The sequence below is a fragment of the Episyrphus balteatus genome, chromosome 2, assembly GCF_945859705.1.
Source record: "Episyrphus balteatus chromosome 2, idEpiBalt1.1, whole genome shotgun sequence".
Classification (NCBI taxonomy): Eukaryota; Metazoa; Arthropoda; class Insecta; order Diptera; family Syrphidae; genus Episyrphus; species Episyrphus balteatus.
The window spans coordinates 12,156,244-12,179,176 of NC_079135.1; the positions used below are offsets into that span (position 1 = coordinate 12,156,244).

General features: G+C 30.0%; 1 protein-coding gene across 1 annotated transcript in view; it reads left to right on the forward strand.

The window, feature by feature from the left end:
- The first annotated feature begins 3,947 nt into the window (after window positions 1–3,947).
- Window positions 3,948–22,933, forward strand: part of LOC129908555 (division abnormally delayed protein) — a 192,886-nt gene continuing 173,900 nt past the window's right edge. Inside the window, exon 1 of the mRNA XM_055985147.1 lies at window positions 3,948–4,558. Within this exon, the coding sequence (XP_055841122.1) occupies window positions 4,291–4,558 (268 nt within the window). The 5' untranslated portion in view covers window positions 3,948–4,290. The remainder of the gene's footprint in view (window positions 4,559–22,933) is intronic.

Consider the following 22,933-nt stretch of genomic DNA (forward strand, 5'->3'; position numbering starts at 1 on the left):
AGAGCCCCCGCACACTACAGGCTTCCTATCGGCCGATAGTTTAGTCGGGTTGGGGTCCTAGTGTGCGCACAGGCCGCCGACTAAAAAGTCGGTTAGGTAGGAAATATTTTAATTTTGAAGGCAATTGTGTAGCAAAACAATTTTTTTTTTCGATCAAACAAACTTTTTGATCGGCTGATACTTAATCGTTGTAGTGTTCGCACTTTCATACATTTTCATAATGATTAAAAAACCGACTAAACTATCGGCCGATAGAAAGTTTGTAGTGTGCGGGGGCTCTTTAAACGGCATTTATCTTAGAACCATTTTCTTAATTTATGACTTTCTCGTAAGCCATTTCACCAATTTCAATGAAAAATGTTGTTTTTTTTTTTGAAAAATCGATTTTTCCAAAGCGGATTAATGAATTTTCTTAAAATTTTATTTAAATGTGTATAAAAATAATGTTTTATAGGTAGTAGGTACCTATAAAAAAATATTTTTTTTTTAAACAACAACTATTAATACTTTTTTTACATTTCTTATTCATAAAAATTATTCTTTGCTGACAAAAATAGTAGGTAGGGTAGAGTTGCTAGTAGCCGGCCCCTTAAGGATTCTGTCTCATAAAATAAAGCACAGAAACGTCAAATATCAACATTTTCGAATAATTCTTGAAATAAAATGTACTTTATTTATTAATTTTTCGGTATGGTTTAAAAAAAAGTTAATAATAGTTCCCAAAAATATTTAATTTAAGTTTTTGTATAAAAAAGTCTGATTTTCCTAAATCCGGCCTTTGTTTCCTATTTTCGGCCATCTAGTGTCCCATTTTCGGCCACTGACTTTATTAGGTGAAGCTTAAATAAATTGAATGTTTTTTAATTTAAATTTTTGTGTTTTAAGAATTTAGAAACAATTTTGATTTTTAATAATGTAGGTATTTATTAAAAATGTATTTATTTTTCCCCATTTTTTTAATTTTTTTTCAATAAAAGGGGGCCGAATACAGGAAACTCTTGAACTTCAAAGCTTTTTTGTGTTCTATCTCCGGCCCCCCTCAAAATTACCAAAATTCACATTTTTTCCTATTTAAAACCTATTTTATTTGAAGAATAATATACATTTAATAAAAAAAAAACAATATTTGAAAGCATTAGCTCTGAAATTTCTTCCACAAAACACTAATTATTATAGTAGGTTTGGGCAGTAAAATTACAAAAAAACCATACCCGATTGGGATCACTTCACAAAAAGTTATTTTTTCTAAATAAACTGATTAACAAGAATATTGTAATTTTAGGAGAGACATTAAAAATAACAGCATAAGAGCCAAAATTTGGAATAAATCCTACGAAATCACTAGTTATAACGATTTTTCTGAAAGGTGGCCGGCTATTGGAGAGGGCCGGAATTAGGCAACTCTACCCTATTTAATGTGATTTTTAATTTTTTGCCAAATTTTGACTTTGCAAAAATAGAATTAAGTGTGAATTTCGACAACGACAACTATAAGTGTTGCCATCGTTTTTGTGTGAAACTTTTCAGTTATATTTTATTATAATAAGAATCCGTTCATATTTTTCACCTCCTTAGTTATAGTACTATTGCCAAAATAAGCTAAAACTTGTAAAATGATGTTATGACTGGTGTCAACACATTTTTTTAATCGCTATCAACCAACTCTCCCCATTAACACCCTGTGCTAATAAATAACAATTTCTGACGTCATTTAAATTGCACTGCCACAAAACAACAAAAAAGTGTGAAGTATCTTCAAGTGCCCCTCATTTTCATCACAAATCAAAACTGCCTTATAGTCGGAGTCAAACTCTGAAAATTGAAGAGGAATGAGAAAATCAATTCAATTCCATATTATTGACAATATGTCAATGTCACTGTCTTCCGCCCCATTGAATGAATATTGCAAGGATATTTTTTTCTTATACCTGCGGCGCACCGCCCCATATTCAACCCATCCCTTAAAGGTGCACACAGGCACCATCATCATACACACGGTTATTATGTTATTCATTCTAACACCCATATCGTTATCTCTCCTGCATTTATGTTTTATTTTTTTATTTATTTATTCTTCTTTCAATTCGATCTTCAATACAAAACGCAAGTAAAATGAAGACAAAAAAAAATAAAAAACAAATCAAAAGTAAAGTAACACATATACAATCAAACAAATCTACGAAAAAACAACAACAAACCATCAATATACACTCCGCTTCATTCAACAATGCATCATCATAATGACGAGTTGAGAAGTTGAATCTTTTTTTTTATTCGGAACTGAGGTGAGTGCGAGGTGATTCTTTTCTCTGTCCCCAGGCACGGAGTGTTTTTCATTACTGTACTGTAGTTGTTGTTGTTGCATTTTGGTGGTAAATTCTGGTCTGACAGGTTCCACTCTGACTGCCTTGGTTAATTCCTAATTCCTTTTTTTAGCCGGTGCACCTCGCACCGTCATCAAAATCTACCACACCAGAGAATAAAACAGCCTTATATACATACATAAGAAGGCCAATGCAACAACAATACAAAAAAAAACAGAAACAAAATTTAAAGTGAGAGAATAAAAAAACAACGTGTATCACTGTCATCTCTCCAAACAAAGCAAATCAACCAAAAATATAACAAAAAAAAATATGCATCGTTTGAGTGATGTTCGTAAGTTCGAACAAACTAGGTTTGAGTGAGTTTGATAATACACAAAGTAAATAACCGTGTTTTTGTGTGGTAAATTCTCTTGTGCTGTTGATGTTCATTTTCAGTTTCGGTCGAGTAATTCAAACGGTGAGACAAGACAATATACTTCGCTATTCTTGTGTATTTGTTAAAAAAAGAGAGCCTCTACGCGATTCCGGAATTTTTGCATTTTTTTCAAACCTACTCAACTTACAAAAAAAAATTGTTATATTCCCGATTTGTTGTTGTAGAGATATATAAAATTGACAACTCTCCACAACAAAAATTAAATTGTCGGACTTGCAGATAATCTTTTTTTTTGCAAAAAGAAGAAATAATAAAGAGTTCAATTTCTTAATCTAATCATTATTTTTTCCGTCATTGTCGTTGGCTTGAAGAAGAGAGAGATAAAATAAAGAAAATTGTACCCATACTTTGTTTGTGTATTAATTTTTTATTTTTAAATTTTGTTTTATTGCAAAAATTCTATAAAAACGATATCATTGGTATAACCGTTTTCGGTAAATCGAAAAACTGACAGTTGTATAAATTCTAGCTGTCAGAGTGCAAATTCGCATTCGCATTACGAAAGTAGACCGTTGTTGTTGTGTAGAGATCAATCATCAATCAATCAGTCTCAGAGTAAACATTAGACAACTCTACAAAAACAAAAAAATATATATCATTTTATCGAGTGTTATCTCTCGAATTGGCAGATACTTTCCTATTTTTTGTTTAAATGATGGCACCTTATCAATAAAAAAAAAAACCTCGACTGTCAAACGATCTTTTGAGTGAAAATCAGTTAAAAAAGTTCTATTAAACTGTCAAACTGACAGTTAAGCATTAAATTCTATAAAATACTGTAATGCAAGTGGGGAAGCTAAATATAAATCCACGCAGTAACGAGTAGAGATTGTCTGCCAATTTTTGCCCCCATCTATAGTATATCGCTCACCTCACCGCCCAATACTGTCTGTCTCTGTACATAACACACACGACAAAAAAAAAACCCACTCCAACCCCAGCAGCACAGCAGAACATCACTCGAGTGGTATTTCATGTGTAAATAAAAAGTAAAAAAGAATTCAGAAAAAACGAATGAAAAAAAATATGCAAACGTGAAAAAAGGTGCAAAACACACTGACGTCGTCGTCATCGTCGTTTTACCGTGTGATTGTTGTTGTTTAATTCTCTCGATCGTTGATTTTGAGTGGTGGTGGTGAGTTGTTGTTGTTAACCACTGTATAGCCCGCCACTGTTTTTTGAGCTGCATACACAATATTCTCGTATCATATCGTCGTCGTCTTGGTCGTCTTTGGTCTTCGTATTCAACCGTCAACGTTGTTGTCGTCGTCGCCTTTGTCGCTCTTGTGCATTTCGCATTGCGAATTGGTCGGTGCTGCCCTCTTTTCTTTTTTGGTTTTGATGTTTGTTTGTTGATTTTTTTTTGGTGAAAAGTGCATTGGGTCGTGTAATTCGTTACTTTTGCGAATTTCGATTTTTTTTCTGTTGTTTTCCTTATTTTCACCGAATTTTTTGTGAAAAAAAATTTCGGTTGATTTTATTTTAAGAAAATAGAGGAAATATTAAAAAAAAAAAAAATTATTCACCATGGCCTCATCATTATCAAAGTGTTTCGATAATAAAAAGTGCAATTACCATTTTGTGGTATCGTTATTTTGTTGTTTTCAAATGTTATTTCTATTAGTTAATGCGAAAAATTTGGATTTGGATTCATCTGCTGCATCATCAGGTGCTTCAGGTCATCATCATTTACATGCTGATTCGAATAAGGATACGATACGTGAGGCATGCAATTCGGTTAGCGGATATTTTGAGTCGATTGATGTTAAAATTGATGGGAATTATGATTTAAGAGGTGAGTTTTCCTAATCGATAGCAACAACTGTCATTCGTTGGAATTGTGTTTTAACCTTAATTCTCTATAATACTCCTATATTACTAATTAATGTAAAAGTAAACCAAATGTAGACTATTTGTGTACTTAAGAGGTTGGTTAGATTGAATTACAATAAATTTATTTGTGTTTACTGACCAAAGCTCTTTTTAACAACTCCCTATGAGAGTTAATAAAGCCGGTTAGAGATAAGGGAATTATAGGTAAAGTTAGTTCATGGAAAAAATGGTGAGTGAGTATTGCGTGATTAATGATGTGTACAAAAAAAAAAAAAAAAAAAACAGGGGATTTGATTAGAACAAGAATACTTTTTTATGGTTTTATTAAAGATTATTTGGACTGTGACTATAGCTGTCAAATAAATGTCAGCGAATTATGTATAATTGAGGTGATAGCAAACAAATTATTTAAGTTTACTTCTGTGGAGTATTTTAATAGAAATGTGGAGAAAACATTGTTTAACTGAAAATAACACACTTTTGTTCCTCTTATAGTGTTAAAGAAGATGTTTTTGTTGGCCAGAAAAAGAACTGTCATAAAATAATTGTGTAGAACAGGTGTTCTTGTTGGCCTATGAACTGTCAAAAATATGATTTTGTTTCCCACTTAAAACACATTCATGCAATCTTTTGTAAAACTTACTTTAGTCCTGTTTCATTGGAGGTGGTAGTCTACTAATTGAAAATCACTAGTAAACTACTTGTACCTAGTACCAAGCACTTTGCCACCTCCCAAAGAAACAGGGCTTTTATTTAATAAAACCTGGAAATCATTCACCATTACGATCCATCCGCTAATTCAAACCTTTTCCGTTGGAGGTGGTAAAATACCTACACACTTAACTAGCTATTTTCAATAAAACTAACTTTCAACAAAATCAATGCAATTTCCATCTACTCGGGCAAAGAAGCAATTATAGATCTAGTAGGTAGTAAATGTACTAGATTATCTAATCGTGAGTAGGTACCTTACCATCTCCAAAAGAACAAAAATAGCTGCTTTCTTTTGAAAGATGGTTGACTATACTTATGAGGAGAAATCTAGTACAACCAATAAATATTCCTATGTCCTCGAAAGAAGATCATGTGTAGAATTAGATCTTCTTATCATCTACTAAATAATAGTCTATTAAGTCCGAAGGAACGCCAATTTCCCAAAATTTAATTTTATCTTGAAAATGTTAATCTGTGAAGGATGTTAATTCTAACAGACCAAAAAAATAAATAAAACAAACATTTTACTTTGATGGATACAAAACATTATTTCGGGACAGTAAAATGTGATTAAAAGAGTTTTAAAACTCTCCAAATAATCTAGTACAAATGTGAATATCACTCGTAAAGTTGTGCACTGGAAAATGTTGTCATTACCATGCCTGCTGGATTCTGATCACTCGTTTTATTTATATAATTGTTAAATAAAATAGTGAGATTATAAATATGTAATGTCATTACTAACTTTGCACAGTACAATGAATAAAAGTTAAGCATAAAATCTATTACAATTTTTCCATGAAAAACATAATAAGCTCTTGAAAAGCTGCACGATTAACATAGCAGACGATACAAATAATATACTTTTTTGAAGTTAAATTTTTTTTCTGGGTAAAAAATTATTTTTTGACATACCTATATGTATTTCAAGTTGACATTTATCCGTACTAACCCTGTTGCTGTATATGTGCATTACTATTGTGCGAAACTACTAAATTATAAGACCCATGTTCATCAACCGGTCCGAGAAAAGTTTGGATAAAAGTGAATTTCTGTGAGAGAGAAGTTGAACTCCAAGCGCGTGTAAGTACATGTGCTGTACATGTGTACATACAATTTAGTTTTCTAAAAAGTTTCAGTTCGTTCATTTCTTATCAAGTTTCTGGAAGTAATTAGACAAACTTAACCAATTTTTTGACGTTAGTTTCAGATACAAGTTCGGAAACATTTTCAGAAATTTTCAAAAATCGTTACTCACATTAGCCATCTTTTTTCCACTATGAAGTGTGTGAGTAGAATAAAATACAAAGAAGTCAAAATTAATCGAAGAAGAGTCCAATGCCTGAAATTTAAGAAATCTGAACTGACCTATTTCAATGACAGAAATGCTACTGATAATTAAACATTTATAGTTTTTAAACCCTCATCATATTCGCTAAAAACTCTTATCGCAAATTAAAAAAAAAAAATGTCAATATATTTGACGTCAACTTGTCTGACACATTGCACTGTGTCATTTGTGTGTAAAGTTTCTATCACTAATGTTTCCTTCAATGTTAATATTATGTTTTGCATGCACAACTATTATATTCTATTCCAACGATTAGAATTCAAAATTAATGGGTGTCGAAGTTCGATTGTTCACCGCATTAAACTAAACAACACTCGATACATACTTACGTGTTCTCTTGATTATCGTCAGCCATAGAGAGGAATATACGTACTCGTATTTCACTATAATTTATACACAATGATAATCAGAATTTATGGAAATATATATAATTGTTGGTATATGGTTTATTCGATGACTCTCTCTGTTTGTATGTTATTGACCCCTTAAAGAGTTATTATAGAGTCAATATATTTCAATAAAGTCAATGTTCCTACTTCTACCTGTATTGTAGTTGTAATATGACATTAAACACAAGGAATCTCTCTTTTATTAATAATCTTCCCAACATGACTAGAGAATTTGTACTTTGTGCTCAAACCTCAAAAGGAATTTCTACTTCCAAATCTATTCAGTAAGGTGTAATAACTTATATAATTAAATATGATATCCAAAAGTTATTTCAAGAAACTTATTCCCACACCATATGGTTTTTGGTTGAAATTCAATTAAATTTTTAATAAGATCTCTCTGTATGGGGTATTATTTTATTGATTTTAAGCAGTGTTATGTTTTTCTATGATGAAAATAAACTTGGATCAAATGTCAAAGCTTGTTTTAATTTTGTTTAAATGTCAAATTGTGGTAACATTGCGTTGAACTGCCATCATGTAAACGCATAATTGACATTTGTGCAGCATTTAAATGTCAAAAATTGTAAAGAAGATATAAATGTGTCAGTCGAAATGATCAGTGGTTTTCTTTAAGAAATTAAATCTCCACTTTATTTGATTGTTAAAAATCAGCAAATTTAACTGTCAAAAACGTAATGGATTACGTTACGAATCTATTGTTATGGGTTTATTCAGATTTTGTATCTTTAAATAAATCAAAAAACCAATATTGCATCAACATTTTGAAAAATATTTTGAAAAAATTATGATTAAATACAATATTCAAAATACTAATGAAGCCTATAAATCCTCCAATAAGAATGCCATGTTTCATTCTAATTTATAACTCAAATTAAAAAGTTTGAAAAAATAAAACGACAACACCAAAAAAAAAACACCAACATCCAAAATAAAATAAAAATTAACATTTTATAGCTTTTTGGAGGAGAGAATTCTCTTGAGAAAATAAAAATAAATTTATTACATGCATTATTTTCTCCGCCGCATATCATATCGCATTGCCACCATCACCATCGTTATTGCCGCATGTATACAATTTGACCGCTTGCTGCCGCCACCGCATGTGCTGCTTGCATGTATAAATCTGAATTTCATTAAATCAAACGGAAACTTGCCAAAAAAAAATATACCTACGAAATCAAAATCAGCAAAAAATAAATAAAAACTTACCACTGGAATATATAAATTTTTACCAGAAAACCCACACCATATCAACTGACACTGACACTTCACTACGCTATTTTACGTTAAACTTTACCATACACCGATGACAATCAATGTTACTGACGCATGTTGAAGCTAAAAGACATCCATCAAAACAGCATGAACTCAAAGCTGACCTGCATAAATAATTTCGCAAAAAAAATAAAACAAAAATAAATATAAAAACAATAAATAAATAAATTACAACACGTGCTTCGTATTAAATTCGAAGAAGCAAAAAAAAAAAAAAAACTAATGGAAAAAGGAAATTGTGAAAAACTGCTAATAAGCTGTAATTTATAAGTAGGTAATTTAGGTTTTTCTTTGTAATCGCTTTGAGGACAAATGTTTTTTTGGGACATTAAGCTGATGATGAAGAAACAAGGGAAATACTGTTAGGGAAGGTCTTATTGATAAAATGTCGTAAAATATTTACAAATTGGATACAGTAATAGCTTTTTAATAAGATTTTGATAAATGCTGAAGGTTTTATATTACTTTTTTTTACAAGATAAATTTCAGATCCCAAAATAAGTCTCTTTAGATAAGAAATAAGTCTCCCAGAACTTCACTTTTATCCAAACTTTTGTTTGAAACGTGTGAACACGCGTTTTGAAATTTACCAGTTTCACACAGTAATAATGCACATGTAGCAGGTGGGTTAATATAGGTAAATGTAATTTTGACATAATGTCAAAAAGCATATTTTTACTTTGATCAAAATGCTAGAAAAAAAGTATAACTTTAAAGATTTAGTGTAATCATAGGCTTATTGACATACGCCAAAGAAATAAACCTTTTTTGGGGTTTTGATATCCTAAAGTTGTAAGGAATCTCAACAACATGAAACGGTTATTCTGTCAAATTCTCGAACTCCATTTGACAAAAAGTGGAGGTACAAATTTTTTTGATTCGCTCCCTCAGTTTCTTCCAAAGAAAATTTCAAAAAGTCAAAAAGCTGAATTTTTAAATTTGTCAAATTCTAAAGTGACACCTATTAGTTTGATGAAACTGACAGATGAAATGTTGCAAAGGTGGAAACAGAAGGGTATTACTTATTTTACAATGAATTTGTATGGAAAATACTTGCTGTTTAAAGAAGGAAGGTATTTCTTTCATTTTTTTTAGAGACATGAGAGTAATTATTAAGCTGAAAATTGATTGTAAGTTTAAGAATAATTCAATCATAATTGCAAAAAAGATTCAAATCCTTTTAAACTTATAAATATTGGACTGTCATAAGAGTTGGGTGCTTTGCTTAGTTTTAAACCCTATTTCATCGGGAATAAGTTAAATTTTTTTTATTGTAATTGATTGCAAACTAGTCTATTTATTAATTTAATTAAACTTTAAAAGTTCTTCAAAGTCGGGAAAGCTCTTCTTAAAAAATAAAACTATAAATTATTTAAAAATCGGTTGCAAATGATTTAAATTCATTTGGAACCGATTTTCAACTAATTTTTATTTTTTTTAAATCGATTACGGGAAATGGTTTCAAATTGTTTATCTTTCATTTGCATTCAGTTTAATGTTGGGTTGAAGGTTTTAAGTTCCTAGCTTAGGGTACATAAGCTTGAAATCTCTTGAAAAAAAGTTCACATTAGAAGACAGACTTGAAAGTAGGCACCTTAAACGTTAAATTTTACTAAACCTTTAGACACAAACTATTGCGAAAAAAAAAACAAAGATTCCCATAAATATCCCATTCATACATTGTAAGACCAATATCAAAAGCCACTAGTAAATTTTAAGCAAGATTACAAGTTTTATTCAATTAATTTCACACATAGTTAGGTTAAGTACTTAACAGCTGCACGTTTTTATTAGTTAAAAAATACATTCCTTTTATCTCCTCCTCCATGTAGTTGCGCTAGTATACAAAACAACTCCTATAAAAGCTCTTGTTGGTTTCAATTTTAGCCTTGAGCCAGCGCCACCACAACAATTATTATATTAACAACACAAAACAAGTCTCTATCACGATTGGTTGTAAAATTAAATTTTTTACTGCCTAACCCCAAAACACGAAAAAAAACTTAAAATTTTATGTCAACACCAATTAATTGTACTTGTGTTTTCCAATAGGTACGTAATACTTGGATAAAGAAATTAATTTAAATTTTTGCTCGACACATAAGACTAATAGCCATAAAAATTATATTCTTGTTTTATTACCTTTTTGCAAAATATATAAAGTGAAATAAATCGTTTCACGTGTTTTGATTTTTAAATAAATTGATTATTTTATACAAACGCACACAGTGTAGACAAACATATCATGTTCGTTTTTTTAATGTTCTTTGAAATATGAGACAACAAATAAAAATTGACACCATCCAATAAACATTTGATGTTAGTATTTTGTTTCCAAAAAAATTAACAAGTTTTCTATTTCAAAAAAATTAAAAAAAAAAATGCAACTTCAAGTTGTGAAAAATCTTTTGCGCTCGACAAAAATCCATTAATGAAATCAAATATCTTCACACAACACAACTCGATGAACACAAAATCCTCCTCCCCCTTCACCCCTCTTCTATTTGCATAATTTAATTTTTCATTCATCAACAAATCCCACTCAAAAATACCAAAAATACTCATCAAAACCGGCTGCGTGGTTTACCCTATACCTAAATGTCTGTCAATTTTGGCACTCCTCTCTCGCTCTTTTTGTTGTCTTGATGGGTTTTTGTATTTTTTTTTTTTTTTCATTACCTACCTGAACCTGAACTTGAACATCTTCTAATTCATTATCTTATCGATCTGAGTATGCAAATTAAGACTGAGTCGTTTGTTAATTTAATTATACTCCTACAAAACAATATAGATGAAACAAAATCTCATTCTCTTCTCTCCAACAAATAAAAACAAAGACAAAACAAAAACCAAAAAATATAAAACAACTTCACACGAAATTAATTCAAAAAACAACTTGGTTCGTTTGTTCCAACACAAAACCAAACATGCTTTTCAATCTCTCTAAAATCCCAAGGAACCAGGAACAAGTTTTTGGATTTGTTTTATCTATCCGGTGTACATTGGAACAAAACATCTTAAAAATTGGAACTAATTCATCAAGGGTATGAGATTGTCTTTATAAACTGAAGAAGCTTACTTAATTGGATAAGAAAATGCCCTTTGATAGATATTCATATCATTTTGAACAAAGAAGAGAAATATTTAACATTTTACCTCAGAAAAACAACGCCCACAAACACGCCCATTTTGTATTCATTTTTATCTCATTTTCGATATTTAGTTAAATTTTTGAAAATCTTGTTTTTCTGCACAAGAAATTGAAATATTTCACAGAATTTTTTTTTTTTTAATTTTTTCCAACTCTTTCATATAAAATGTTCCACTGTTTTGGCGGCGCATAACAAAAACCATCACAGAATACAATGAAATTAAAAGTATCTGACGAAAAAATATATATTTATATTTCTATTATGTTGAACCTAGGTCGCGTCAACGTCATTTGTATGACAAACGCGACAAGAAGTTATGTCTTCTATAGGTAAAACACAGATATAGTATATTAGATCAAAAAAGCGACATAGTCTATACAAATTTTACCTTCCGATAAGCCAAGCAAGGTAGGTATGTTTGTATACCAATTTTCATAGAACAAAAAATACTTCCACCGGGTTTTCTGGTTTTCGTTTTCATTTTTGTTGTTGTTTTTTTTTTTTTCATTTTTTTTTTCGGGAAAAGATAAGATAAATTATATCTTTCGTGTCATAAAAATAAGAAATAAAAACAAATCCACATAATAATCGTGTGAAAACTGCAGGTAGATTTATATCTCTGTTGTACCTTCTAAAGAAAGATACACACGGATGGTTCTATAACCCCTCTCTTCTATACAACAAGTACCTATCTTCTCGTCTGTTTTTTTTTGTTTTTGTTTTATTATTTATTTATAAGCCTGTGTATTACTCATGTAATCAAAAAGTCCATTTCGTTTTGTTTCCTCTCACTACACACAGGGTTTGTTTAATTTTTTGTTATTTTTTTGTCTGTGTACATAGAATTGCATAAAAAAGGGAAAAAAGGTATTAGGTACGAGGTATAAAAATGTCTGTCCTTTAATAGAGAGATGAAAAAATAGGAAAAAAAAATAATGTTTTATTAATCGGCGCATGAGATTGCGCGTATTTTCGGCAAAAACATGATTAATTATTTAGAGTTAAATTTGTTTTAAATAACAAATATTTATCATCGGAAAATATGCTTCAAAATTGTTTTTCTAACCCATAAATAAAAATTAAAGTCATGGAGCAAAAAGATCAAGAAAATGAACATTGGTATCAGAAGTGGGATAGAGTGCAAGTGTACACTCAATCGATACTAGTAAGTTTATCATTTAGTTTAAAATTGAAGCTTTTTAAAATCAGTTTTCAGCTATTAATTCTAAAAATTAAATAAACAAATTCGTTTCCAATCGGCTGCAAATCGGTTTCAAAATCATTCCAAATTTGTTATTGTTCTATTTCCACAACTTCTTTGAACTGTTATATAAGTTTTACTTTCTTTCTTATGTAGAATTTAATTTAAAAAAAAAAGGTTGACAACTTACACCTGAGATTTCGAAATTAGTTTTAAACCGATTGCAAAAAAGTTGAAGTAATAAATATTACATACAATATCAATAGCAAAAGATTTTAAACTCAAAAAAAAAAATCGGTTTCATTATTACACCGAAATGAAAAAATAATTTGTTTCAAATCGGTTGCAAAATAGTTTCAAATTGGTTGCAAAATGGAAAACAAAGGAAAACCTCAGATGTGTTTCAAATTTTAGGTCTCATATTCATATTTATATACATTGCTTTTTAGTTTCAAATATTTTGCAAACGATTTTATTAACATCAAGGTTAAAAACTGTGTTTAAGTTTGAGTTATCTATCCAACTAATGGGAAGGTAAGTTAAAAAAAAGGTTGGTAAAATTAAATTAAAAAAATTATTCAAGGCAACAAGCCATTTTCGGGAACGCACTCAGAGTGTCGAATAAAGTATCCTGCATGATTCTGTCTAATGATAAACATTTTGAACGAATTTAAATAACACTAAAGAAAGTACATAATACTTGTTGATAAGGATAAACTGAATTGAAATCTGCTATCATATATAATTTTTCGGTACCAATTAAGCGTTCTCAGAATTCCTTTTTTTCGTGATTTTTCAATAAATCAAAAAAAAATTTACAAATTTCTACATTTTGGTCATTGAGAGAACTCTTGCGTTATTATTTTTCTGGATTAACAACATAAAAGAAAATGGTTTTCACTAGATTAGAGATTAGACATTAGCTTGCATAAATTTGGTGTCATTTCAGGAACGCTCTTTGTGGCATGTACTTTCTTTCATATAGGTACATTTTATTTTAGTTTTTCAGTCGAGGTTATGATGTTTTGTTTGAAACATTTAGCAAAAAATAGATAATAATAGTGAATATTTTATCCGCTATTAGTCAAAAAAATTTGAAAATCTTTTTTTTTTTTCTAAACTAATACCTCCCCTTTAAAATTAGGTTCTTATCATTTACCAGTTGTCCAATTTTAGCTCCAAATTAGTTTTTTTTTCGTACAAACTATAAAAAAGCGAAAATAGTACAAAAAAAAAAGATACAAATAGTACCTATATTGGTATAAAAATCTAGCTAACAGGTTCAACGTTCTTCCAGTCTTCTCACAGCTAACTAACATTTACTTTGACATGAAAACATAGAAGAAAACACACAAAAAAAAAAATATAAACAAAGACAAAAATGAAAAAAAAAAAAAAAAAAAAGCAAGTAATTACGGGCAATGCATTTGACTTGTGACTGTTTGAGCAAGATTTAAGGATTTCAACTGGCTTTGGCTTGCGCACTCCAAGGTTGTTGGTCGCTTGTCATCCTTATAGTCGTCGTCGTTCATAGTCATGTTGTCGTCGTCGTCGGTTCGTTTGTTGCACAGTGAAAATAAAAAACTCAAGGACATTTGTGGGAAATAATTTTTGCACGAGTTTTCCTTTCTTTCTCTCTCTCTGTTGGTTGTTATTGTTTTTGTTGTTGTTGTTGTTGTTTTCTGTTAGTTCGTTTGGTCATAGAGTGTTTTAGGTTATATTACCTCTCTACAAGAAGGAAGAAAATCGTTAGAAACAGCAGTAGGTGTCGTCACACAACACACAGTTGCATGTAATTTTTATTTTTTCATCATCATCATCGTCATCGTCATCCACAGAGAAATGTAAGGTATTTTAGAAAAAAAAGGGATACAAGAAAAGGAAAATATGGCAAAACTGCATGGTGGCAATTTTTATGTTTAATTCAAGAAGGAAGGAAGTGTGTTTCATGGTGCAACGAGATTACTCTTGTCCTTGATGTTTTTTTATTCCTTTTTTCTCGATGTTTTTACTTTCTTTTTTTTTTACTTTTTGTTGTTGTTTTGTTATGCTGTGGTCCTTTTTTAATGATAAGCAATTAGTACGAAGGATACAAGTACCTTCCCCAGACCCACACACACACAGTCTTACAACACACATTTCGTTTAATTATTTTTTGAATAGCTAGATTTTTGCAAAAGTTTTTCTCTCGTTCTCTGAGTGTCAAAGTCAAAGGATATACAAATACATATATAAATGTAAGTAGTACTACGTAAGGAAGCATCGTTAAGCAACCATGGTACGTACTGGTGGTGTAATCAATGGGATACTCATGTTAGAGCAACTTGTAAGGGCGGATTAAAACGATATAGAAAACTTGGAATTACAAGTATAAGCATGGAGAAATGCATAAAGCTTTAAAGGGTATGTTTTCTACCTAAGGTGCAGAGGGCAGGACATTTAGTGTATAGTTGTGGGTGTTTGTTTAAGCAACGGAGTATGACTAATTCGTAACTTTGGTTACAGATTAAATTCTTTCATCATTTTTGTGGTTTTTGTTTAATTCGTTTGATAAATTTTCTTTTAGTTAGTTTGAACTTTGAAGCATTTTTTTTCCTAATGGCTGAGTTAGTTGAATGTTAGATTATTATTTTATGCATAGTTTAATCTTAAAATTTGACATCAGAAGTTATTGACATTTGGTTTGTTTGTATTCAGAGAATGAGACTTTGTAAATAATTTAAACAAACAAATAAACAATTAGCACTTTAAGAGATTGGCGTCGGAAATAACAAAAGATTCTATTAACTTGTCAGCACGTGTTTTCGTTTCATTAAATTTTATATCTCAGTGAAATAATAATAATGTAGGTATCTTTTTGAAAATCTTAATTATTTGTATTTGTAAGCAGTAATGTTTTTACTTAGTTTGACTTGTATTTGATTGATTAACGTGTCATTTTTTCTATATATTTAATAACAATTTTTCTTAACATGATGTGAGATAAGAGTTAATATTATTTATGATGATTGTCACAACATTTTGCAGCTGAATGCTGTTTTTTTTTTTATTTTTATTTCACTTTGCAAATTCTCAGCTGTCACACGTAGACGCAATTGAAATTTTTGTTTTCGATATAAACTGCTGGTACTAAGCAGACATATTTGTAGAATTAAAACAGCTGCTAAACAATCACTAACAAAAATTAGATACACAGACGGAATTCTAGGAATTTTTTTGTCAATTTGAGACTAATCAAATAATACATATTCTGATGAAAAATGAGTTGATGCTACTCTAAATAATCTAGTACACTCACAGTATATATTTTTTCTACTCAAATAATGTTTCAAACAAAACAATAAAATGTTCTATATAAACAAAAAAAAAACTAAAAAAAAGTGTGTGGAGACTTTTTTTTAACTAATCTAGTACAATCTTATACTGCCTTGTTTCTTGCACTAAACAGCAAACAAATCTGAAATTGGATCATTTTGTCTTCCAACAATATCTTTATGCTGTAATATCAGACTTTTAATAATTACATTACGGCTACCTTAAATAATCTAGTACAATCATATTATCTTTTCACTAAACTAAATCTAAGCAATACATTCCCCCTTTGCATTTAAACAAAAAACAACAGTAAAAAAGTGAGTGGAGACTTTTTAAATAATCTAGTACGATTACATAACGTCGTGTATAATGCACCTAACAACAAACAAATCTTAAGTTACACCTTTTTGCCTTCAATTGATATTTCAAACAATATCTAAATAGAGTGAGAAGCATAAGTGTAGACTTTTCAAAATAATAATCTAGGTACCTACGATCATATAATGCAATCATGTTTTATGAAATAAAAAAACTAGCAAAAAAGACACCTTGTTGCTCCTATAACAAATTGTAATTAGGCACATTCTTCTGGAGGTAGTAGACTTCCCATGTGTAGAAATCTAGTACCTACTCTAGCACTTAGTTTTTACTCGAGTAGAAGATCACCCGTCAATTTTGCTACTAGATCTACTTATCTAGGTATCTATTCATGAGTAGTCTGCCTCCTCCAAAGCAACGAAGCCATATGCCAAATTAGTGAAGATATCTTTAAAAAATCTAGTACAATCACAAAATTGAATTTTTCACGATAAACACAGCAAATAAACCTTAAGTTAAATCATCAGTGGAGACTTTTCCAAATTATCTCGAACGAACCATATTTCATGGTATAAACAGTAACAATAAAATAACATCTTTCAGGTCTCAATAAATGTTTCAGATTGTTGATGTTGTTTGGAAAATGAATGGAGACTTCAATATGCCGAAATCAAAACTAAAGTAAACATAAAAGTGGTTTCAGTGTCTTTTTGTATTCCACTTTTATGTTGCTAATGAGACTATTTTTCTTATGTTTGTCAATATTTCTGCCAAACTCAATTTCTTATCTGTTATGAATTATTCATAGGCAAACTAAAGAATCTAAAAATTTAAAACTCCCACGCTCAGATTTTGTCGAATCATCACCACCTCTTAAAAACTTGTTAATATTGTGTCGTTTGAAATTGAGTTAAAAATATGTTTAAAATGAATCACTTTGTTGATGAGCTATTTTAATAGACGACACTTTCAGTTTTGGAAATTCTAACAACTTTAAACTTATTAAATTGTACTAGAATTTGCAACAAAAATTAATTCAGATAAAATAATTCAAATCAAAAAAACCATATATTTCTACTAATTTTACACAAAACAAAATAAACTAATCTCAATATTTTGACGTTTATGATCAATCGAGCCTATTAGTTTGATTAATGTTATCTATTACCAACCACTCGTCAGGTGTTGACTAAAATGTAAATACTCTTACCTAACCCTTAATACTCTTGCCTAACCCTTATATCGTTGTCGTCGTACTTCGTTATAATAATTGGCGGCATCGTCAGACTTTGAACAAACAGTTTTAGTTTGCTTTGTTTTTAATCAAAAGTAGATTTATCAATTCATGTGACCTGCACTAATTAAAAGTGAATACAAATTAATATGATTTTTTTTTATATTTTTTCCCTCCACTAAATATAAAATTTATTTATTTATGCTTTATAAAAATTTCACATGCCTAACTAATGCTGGTCTGGTTGCCTGGCCTGCCTACCTGCCTAGCCGACTATATAATGTGATATCTATAATTGCAAATATGTATAGAGTAATCAATTAACACCATCATTAAAGTGACGCCATTTGTAAACGTAACGATAGATGGTGTCAAACTGTCTACACTCTACAGTCTACACTCTATATTCACTATCGTGGTTCTCGTCGTCGGTATATAGTTGTCGTTTTTTTGTTGTTTGGTGGGAAAATATGGAATTACGGAAACACATACCTGTCTACCTACCCAACAAAAATTATCTTAATTAGGCATATGAATATATAGTTAGTGTATTTGTTTTGGTTTTTGTTTTGCTGCCAGACTAGTTTTGTTTAAAAAAAAATCCTTTTATGGCAATTTGTTTTGCATCTTGCTTCTATAGGGTTCAAGTTGGTCGTAGAATATTATGAAAATTATATTGATCTGTTTCCTGTGTTTAATACAAAGTTTCAGGAATGTTAAGGGTTCTGATTGGTCAGCTGTCGAAAAAAAGCTAGAAGTCATTTTAATTTTTTTTTTAACAGCAGTTTCAAGCTCCGTGAAGCCAGAACTACGACCCCAATATTTTTGTACCAAACTTGTCTAATTTGTTCGTCCACCTTTTATCTATGTTTGTCCACCCGAAATTTTCGTTTGTCCACCCTTCAAAAAAATTTTAGAGCGAATTTTTTTTTAGGAAGTCTGAAAAATGAAAAATCGTCTTTAACACTAAAATTTTGAGATAGACGTACAAAAACCAATTGCCATCGTTTGTCCACCTCGAGTTCTATATACATACCAAATATTATCGTTTTTCCACCCTCCGTTTAGGAGCAATGCAAAAAAGAAATTTTGCACTGAAAAATTGAAATTCCCCTAAAATCCCAAAAAAATCAATTTTTATCAAAAATTCAAACTGCTGTCGTTTGTCCACGTCGAGTTCTTTACGCATACCAAAAAGCATCGTTTGTCCAGCCTCTGTTTAGAAGATATTCCAAAAAGAATTTTTTTATAGCAACTCTCAAAAAAATACTGAAAATTACAAAGTCCCCAAAAATTACTTTTTTTCAAAAATTCAAACAGCAATTGTTTGTCCACCTCGAGAAATGGATACAAATAAAAAATCATCGTTTATCCAATTTACGTTTAGGAGATATTTAAAAAACAAATTTTTTACTGAAAAATTCAAAGTCCCATAAAATCCAAAAAATTACTTTTTTTTTCAAAAATTCAAATTTTTTTTGTCCTCCTCGAGTTCTTTATGTACATATATCAAAAATTCAAACTGAATATCTCCTTAACGGACGGTGGATAAACGATGATATTTGGTATATGTAAACAACTCGAGGTATGGATAACCTCAGAAATTTGAATTTTGAAAAAAAAAAAATAATTTTTGGAGATTTAAGGGGACTTTGAGTTTTTCAGTACAAAAATTGTTTTTAAATATCTTCTAAACGTAGGGTGGATAAACGATTGCCGTTTGAATTTTTGAATAAAAATACATTTTTGGGGATTTTAGAAAAAATGATTTTTGTATGAGATTTGCTATACAAAAATTCTATTTTGAATATCTCCTAAACGCAGGATGGACAAACGATAATATTTGGTATGCATAGAGATGTATATAGAACTCGAGGTGGACGATTGCAGTTGGGTTTATACGTCTAAGATTTAAGTGTTTTAGACGATTTTTCATTTTTCAGACTTCCTATAAAAAAAAGAACGTGCTCTAAATTTTTTTTTGAAAGGTGGACAAACGAAAATTTTGGGTAGACAAACATGGAAAAACGGTCTACAAACGAATTAGACAAGTTTGGTTCAAAAATTTTGAGGTCGCAGTTTTGGCTTCACGGAGTTGGCACCGACTCTTGCTTACAATTGATAAAGTCTTAAAGAGTACCTTGGATTCAAATGGCCTCTATTTGACCCCATTGAAATGTCAATTCTGTTTTTACTCTTTTTCAAATAATACACAAAAAACTTGATGACTCACACTTTTGTGCAAACACGATTTTGTATTTCACAGTTAGCTGCTAAAACTTTGTTTGCACACAATAACTTTAACAATCTTATTTAGCATATTTTCTCCAAATTTAACAGATATATGTACCTCCAGCTCGTAAGATATTGAATGTGTGAATACTTGTGGGATGATGTTGATGATTGTCTTCACGTTTTGGGGCTCTATCTCAGAATCGGTATACCTATTCTACTACTTTGTAGTTTGTACCTGCATTTCGGACCATCTAAGCAAAAAAATACAAAATTCTTCACATAAGATGGCGTTAACTTATCCATAAAAAAAAAAAAACAAAAAAAACGTATAAACTTCAATTTACTTCCCAGCATTACAATATACCTAACCTTAACCAGCGAAGAACCACTTTTGTGTGCTTGCTTCCATGAATGATCTTGAGAAAGGAATTTCGTTTCTTTGTTTTTTTTTTTATTTATTTATTTTTTTCTTTTCGAATCGCGTTCCCTTTTTCCATGTTTGCCATGGTAATGGAGGAATATAATCAAGGAACGAACAACAAACCGGTTAAGAGTTTGTTTCGGTCTTCGGTTCGGGGTTCGCGTTTTTGGTTTTGGTATGATGACTTGGCCCCGAAAGTTCACGTCCAGTTCGCGGTCCATGATGCCATGTGTAGCGGCTTTACAGCCCCCAGACAAAGGTAAAGAATTTTTTTCTTTTTTTTTTACTTTAACATGAACACATATAAACATACAGAAATAAAAAAAAATACAATAACAAAGAAAAATAAAGGAATAAACAAAACAGAAGAAAAAAAAACAAGGAACGAAAAAAAAAAAAAACAGGATGGAAAGAAAAAAGTCTTCTTGTGAGTGGGATTATTCGAGTTAAAAGTGCTCAATATTCAGATCACGATTTAATGTATCTTTAAACAATGAACACACAGAGTGGCAGTCGGTATACAAATACACATATAATATATTTATTTATATACAAAAAAAAAACAAAAAAAAAAAAAATAAACTCCTGAATCCCCAATTGGCTTTGTATGTTTTTGTTTTTTTTTTTTTTTTGAAGATTTTTTTCTCTCACTCAAACTCCAACCAACCAAACATGCTTCCGGATTGTATTTCATGTAATTTTGTGTAATTTTTGGGTTAAGGAGAATGTTGATTGTAATTTGTGTATAAAGTCATTGCCAAGTTAAGGCGATTTAATGGAATGTGGTTTCTTGGGCACAAGTACATAACTTTAAAGAATTCCTTCCTTTTTTCTCGTTCATCCTTTGTTTGCGGTGTGGGGGTCTCTTTGACTAACCGTATTGGGCATACCTACTACTTAAAAAAAAGTTATGTAGGTAACTATACAAAAGTTTTTGAAAATGTTGTCTTGTTTTTTCTTTTTTGGGGAAGATCAAACTAACGGAATGTTAGACTAATTGGAGATTCAGGACCCTTTTTGTTCTTTGTTTTTTAAGTTTATGCTTGAAAAGTGGATTAAATTGAAATTTCAATTTAGACTTAAAATACGCCTCATTAATTTTATTTGAATGAAGAGGGTAAGTTAGTATCGAGAATAGGGCAAAGGGGATAAGTGGTTTTTTTTTTTTTGGACAATTATATTCTGAAATTTTACTATTTGAGTTCTTTGAAAAATAAACAAATTTAACAGTAGACCTTTGTGATTAAAATTTCTTCTTTGGGTTGGAATTTATTTTCTAACTTTCAATTAAATAATTCTTTTTTAAAGAGTTAAACTGATATCCATATTTTACATAGTTTAGTTGGGACAGTCTTACTTACGACTTTTTGGTATTGAAAAATTTTAAATAAATTTAGTAGGTACCTACCTAAGTAATAATATGTAACTGTGGTTAGGGTTTTGTATTGTACAATGTACATATTATTATGTTTATTTTGGATCTCTTTTTTAGCCACAAAGTTATAATAAATTTACCCTGGGGCTTTTGCGCAGAATGTTCAAACTTCATTAAACTTTTTTTTGGTTGTCATTTTTCATGTCCCAGATATTGTTTTTTAATTCCTTAAAATACTATAATACTATATAATAATAGTGTTAGTACCTTGATTTTGAAGTTTTCAAATATATGATATATGCCTAAAATTTATAAATAAACCAACCAAAAGAAGGTATTAAATATTTATGAAATTATTTAAGAAATTTTACTTTATTATTACGGTTACTTAAACGCTTCTGTACAAAATTTTATCAAATTTGGCCAATTCACAAAGAAGAAAGTCTACGAAAGGAACGCACGAAAAAGTACCGGGAGAGACAAAGGCAGAATTGTGAGAACCATTCTCAATTATTTTTTTTAGCATTTGAATAGGGTTGCCGAATACTTACATTTACGTTTTTAAGAGATACATAGCATCCAACATTTCAAAGATAGGAGAGATCTGATGGATATTTTAGAACTTAATTTTATCAAATGTCATAAATTTTTGCTGAAAATTAAGTATTCTAAGTATTTTTTTTTTATTATCATTTCAGTAGGGTTGCCCAGTTCTTGTTCGTATGTTAAAGATGAAACCACACATTTTTCAGATAAATGCTAGTGTCATCTAAATTTTGCCTTTTAGTGGTTAAAAACTTTTGTTAAAAAAAAATGGTTTTTTGTAGGTTTTTTTTTCATTTAAATAGAGTTGCCATACTTTTAGGCCTACATTCCTTACATCATTTTATTAATTTCTTTTTCACTTGTTAGACTTTTGTTTGGCATTTTAAAAATTTTCTTATTTGATCAAACTCTCAAGATATGACAAAATAAGTTGTCTTTTAAAATTGGGTTGCCACATTGAAATTCCCCTTTAAAAAGTGGCAACTTGGGCCATAATGTAATGCCTAATTGTTAGTTCGAGTTCGATTTTTTACGAATCTTAAACCTTATAAAACTTATATCGCAAGTTAAAATGTAAAGAAAAAGTAGTGATGAAATGGAGTTATAAATTATTATGATGTTGTGCAGTTTGCCAATTAACACAAATTTCGAAAAATATACCTACTGCATCAATAAAAAGAAAACCTCAGAAATTAAAGGTTTAAAATTTGGTTTAAGATTACAAAAACATGCCTTTAAGTCATTTTGTTTTTAATAGTTTTTTTTTTTTTGTATATAAAAATAAATT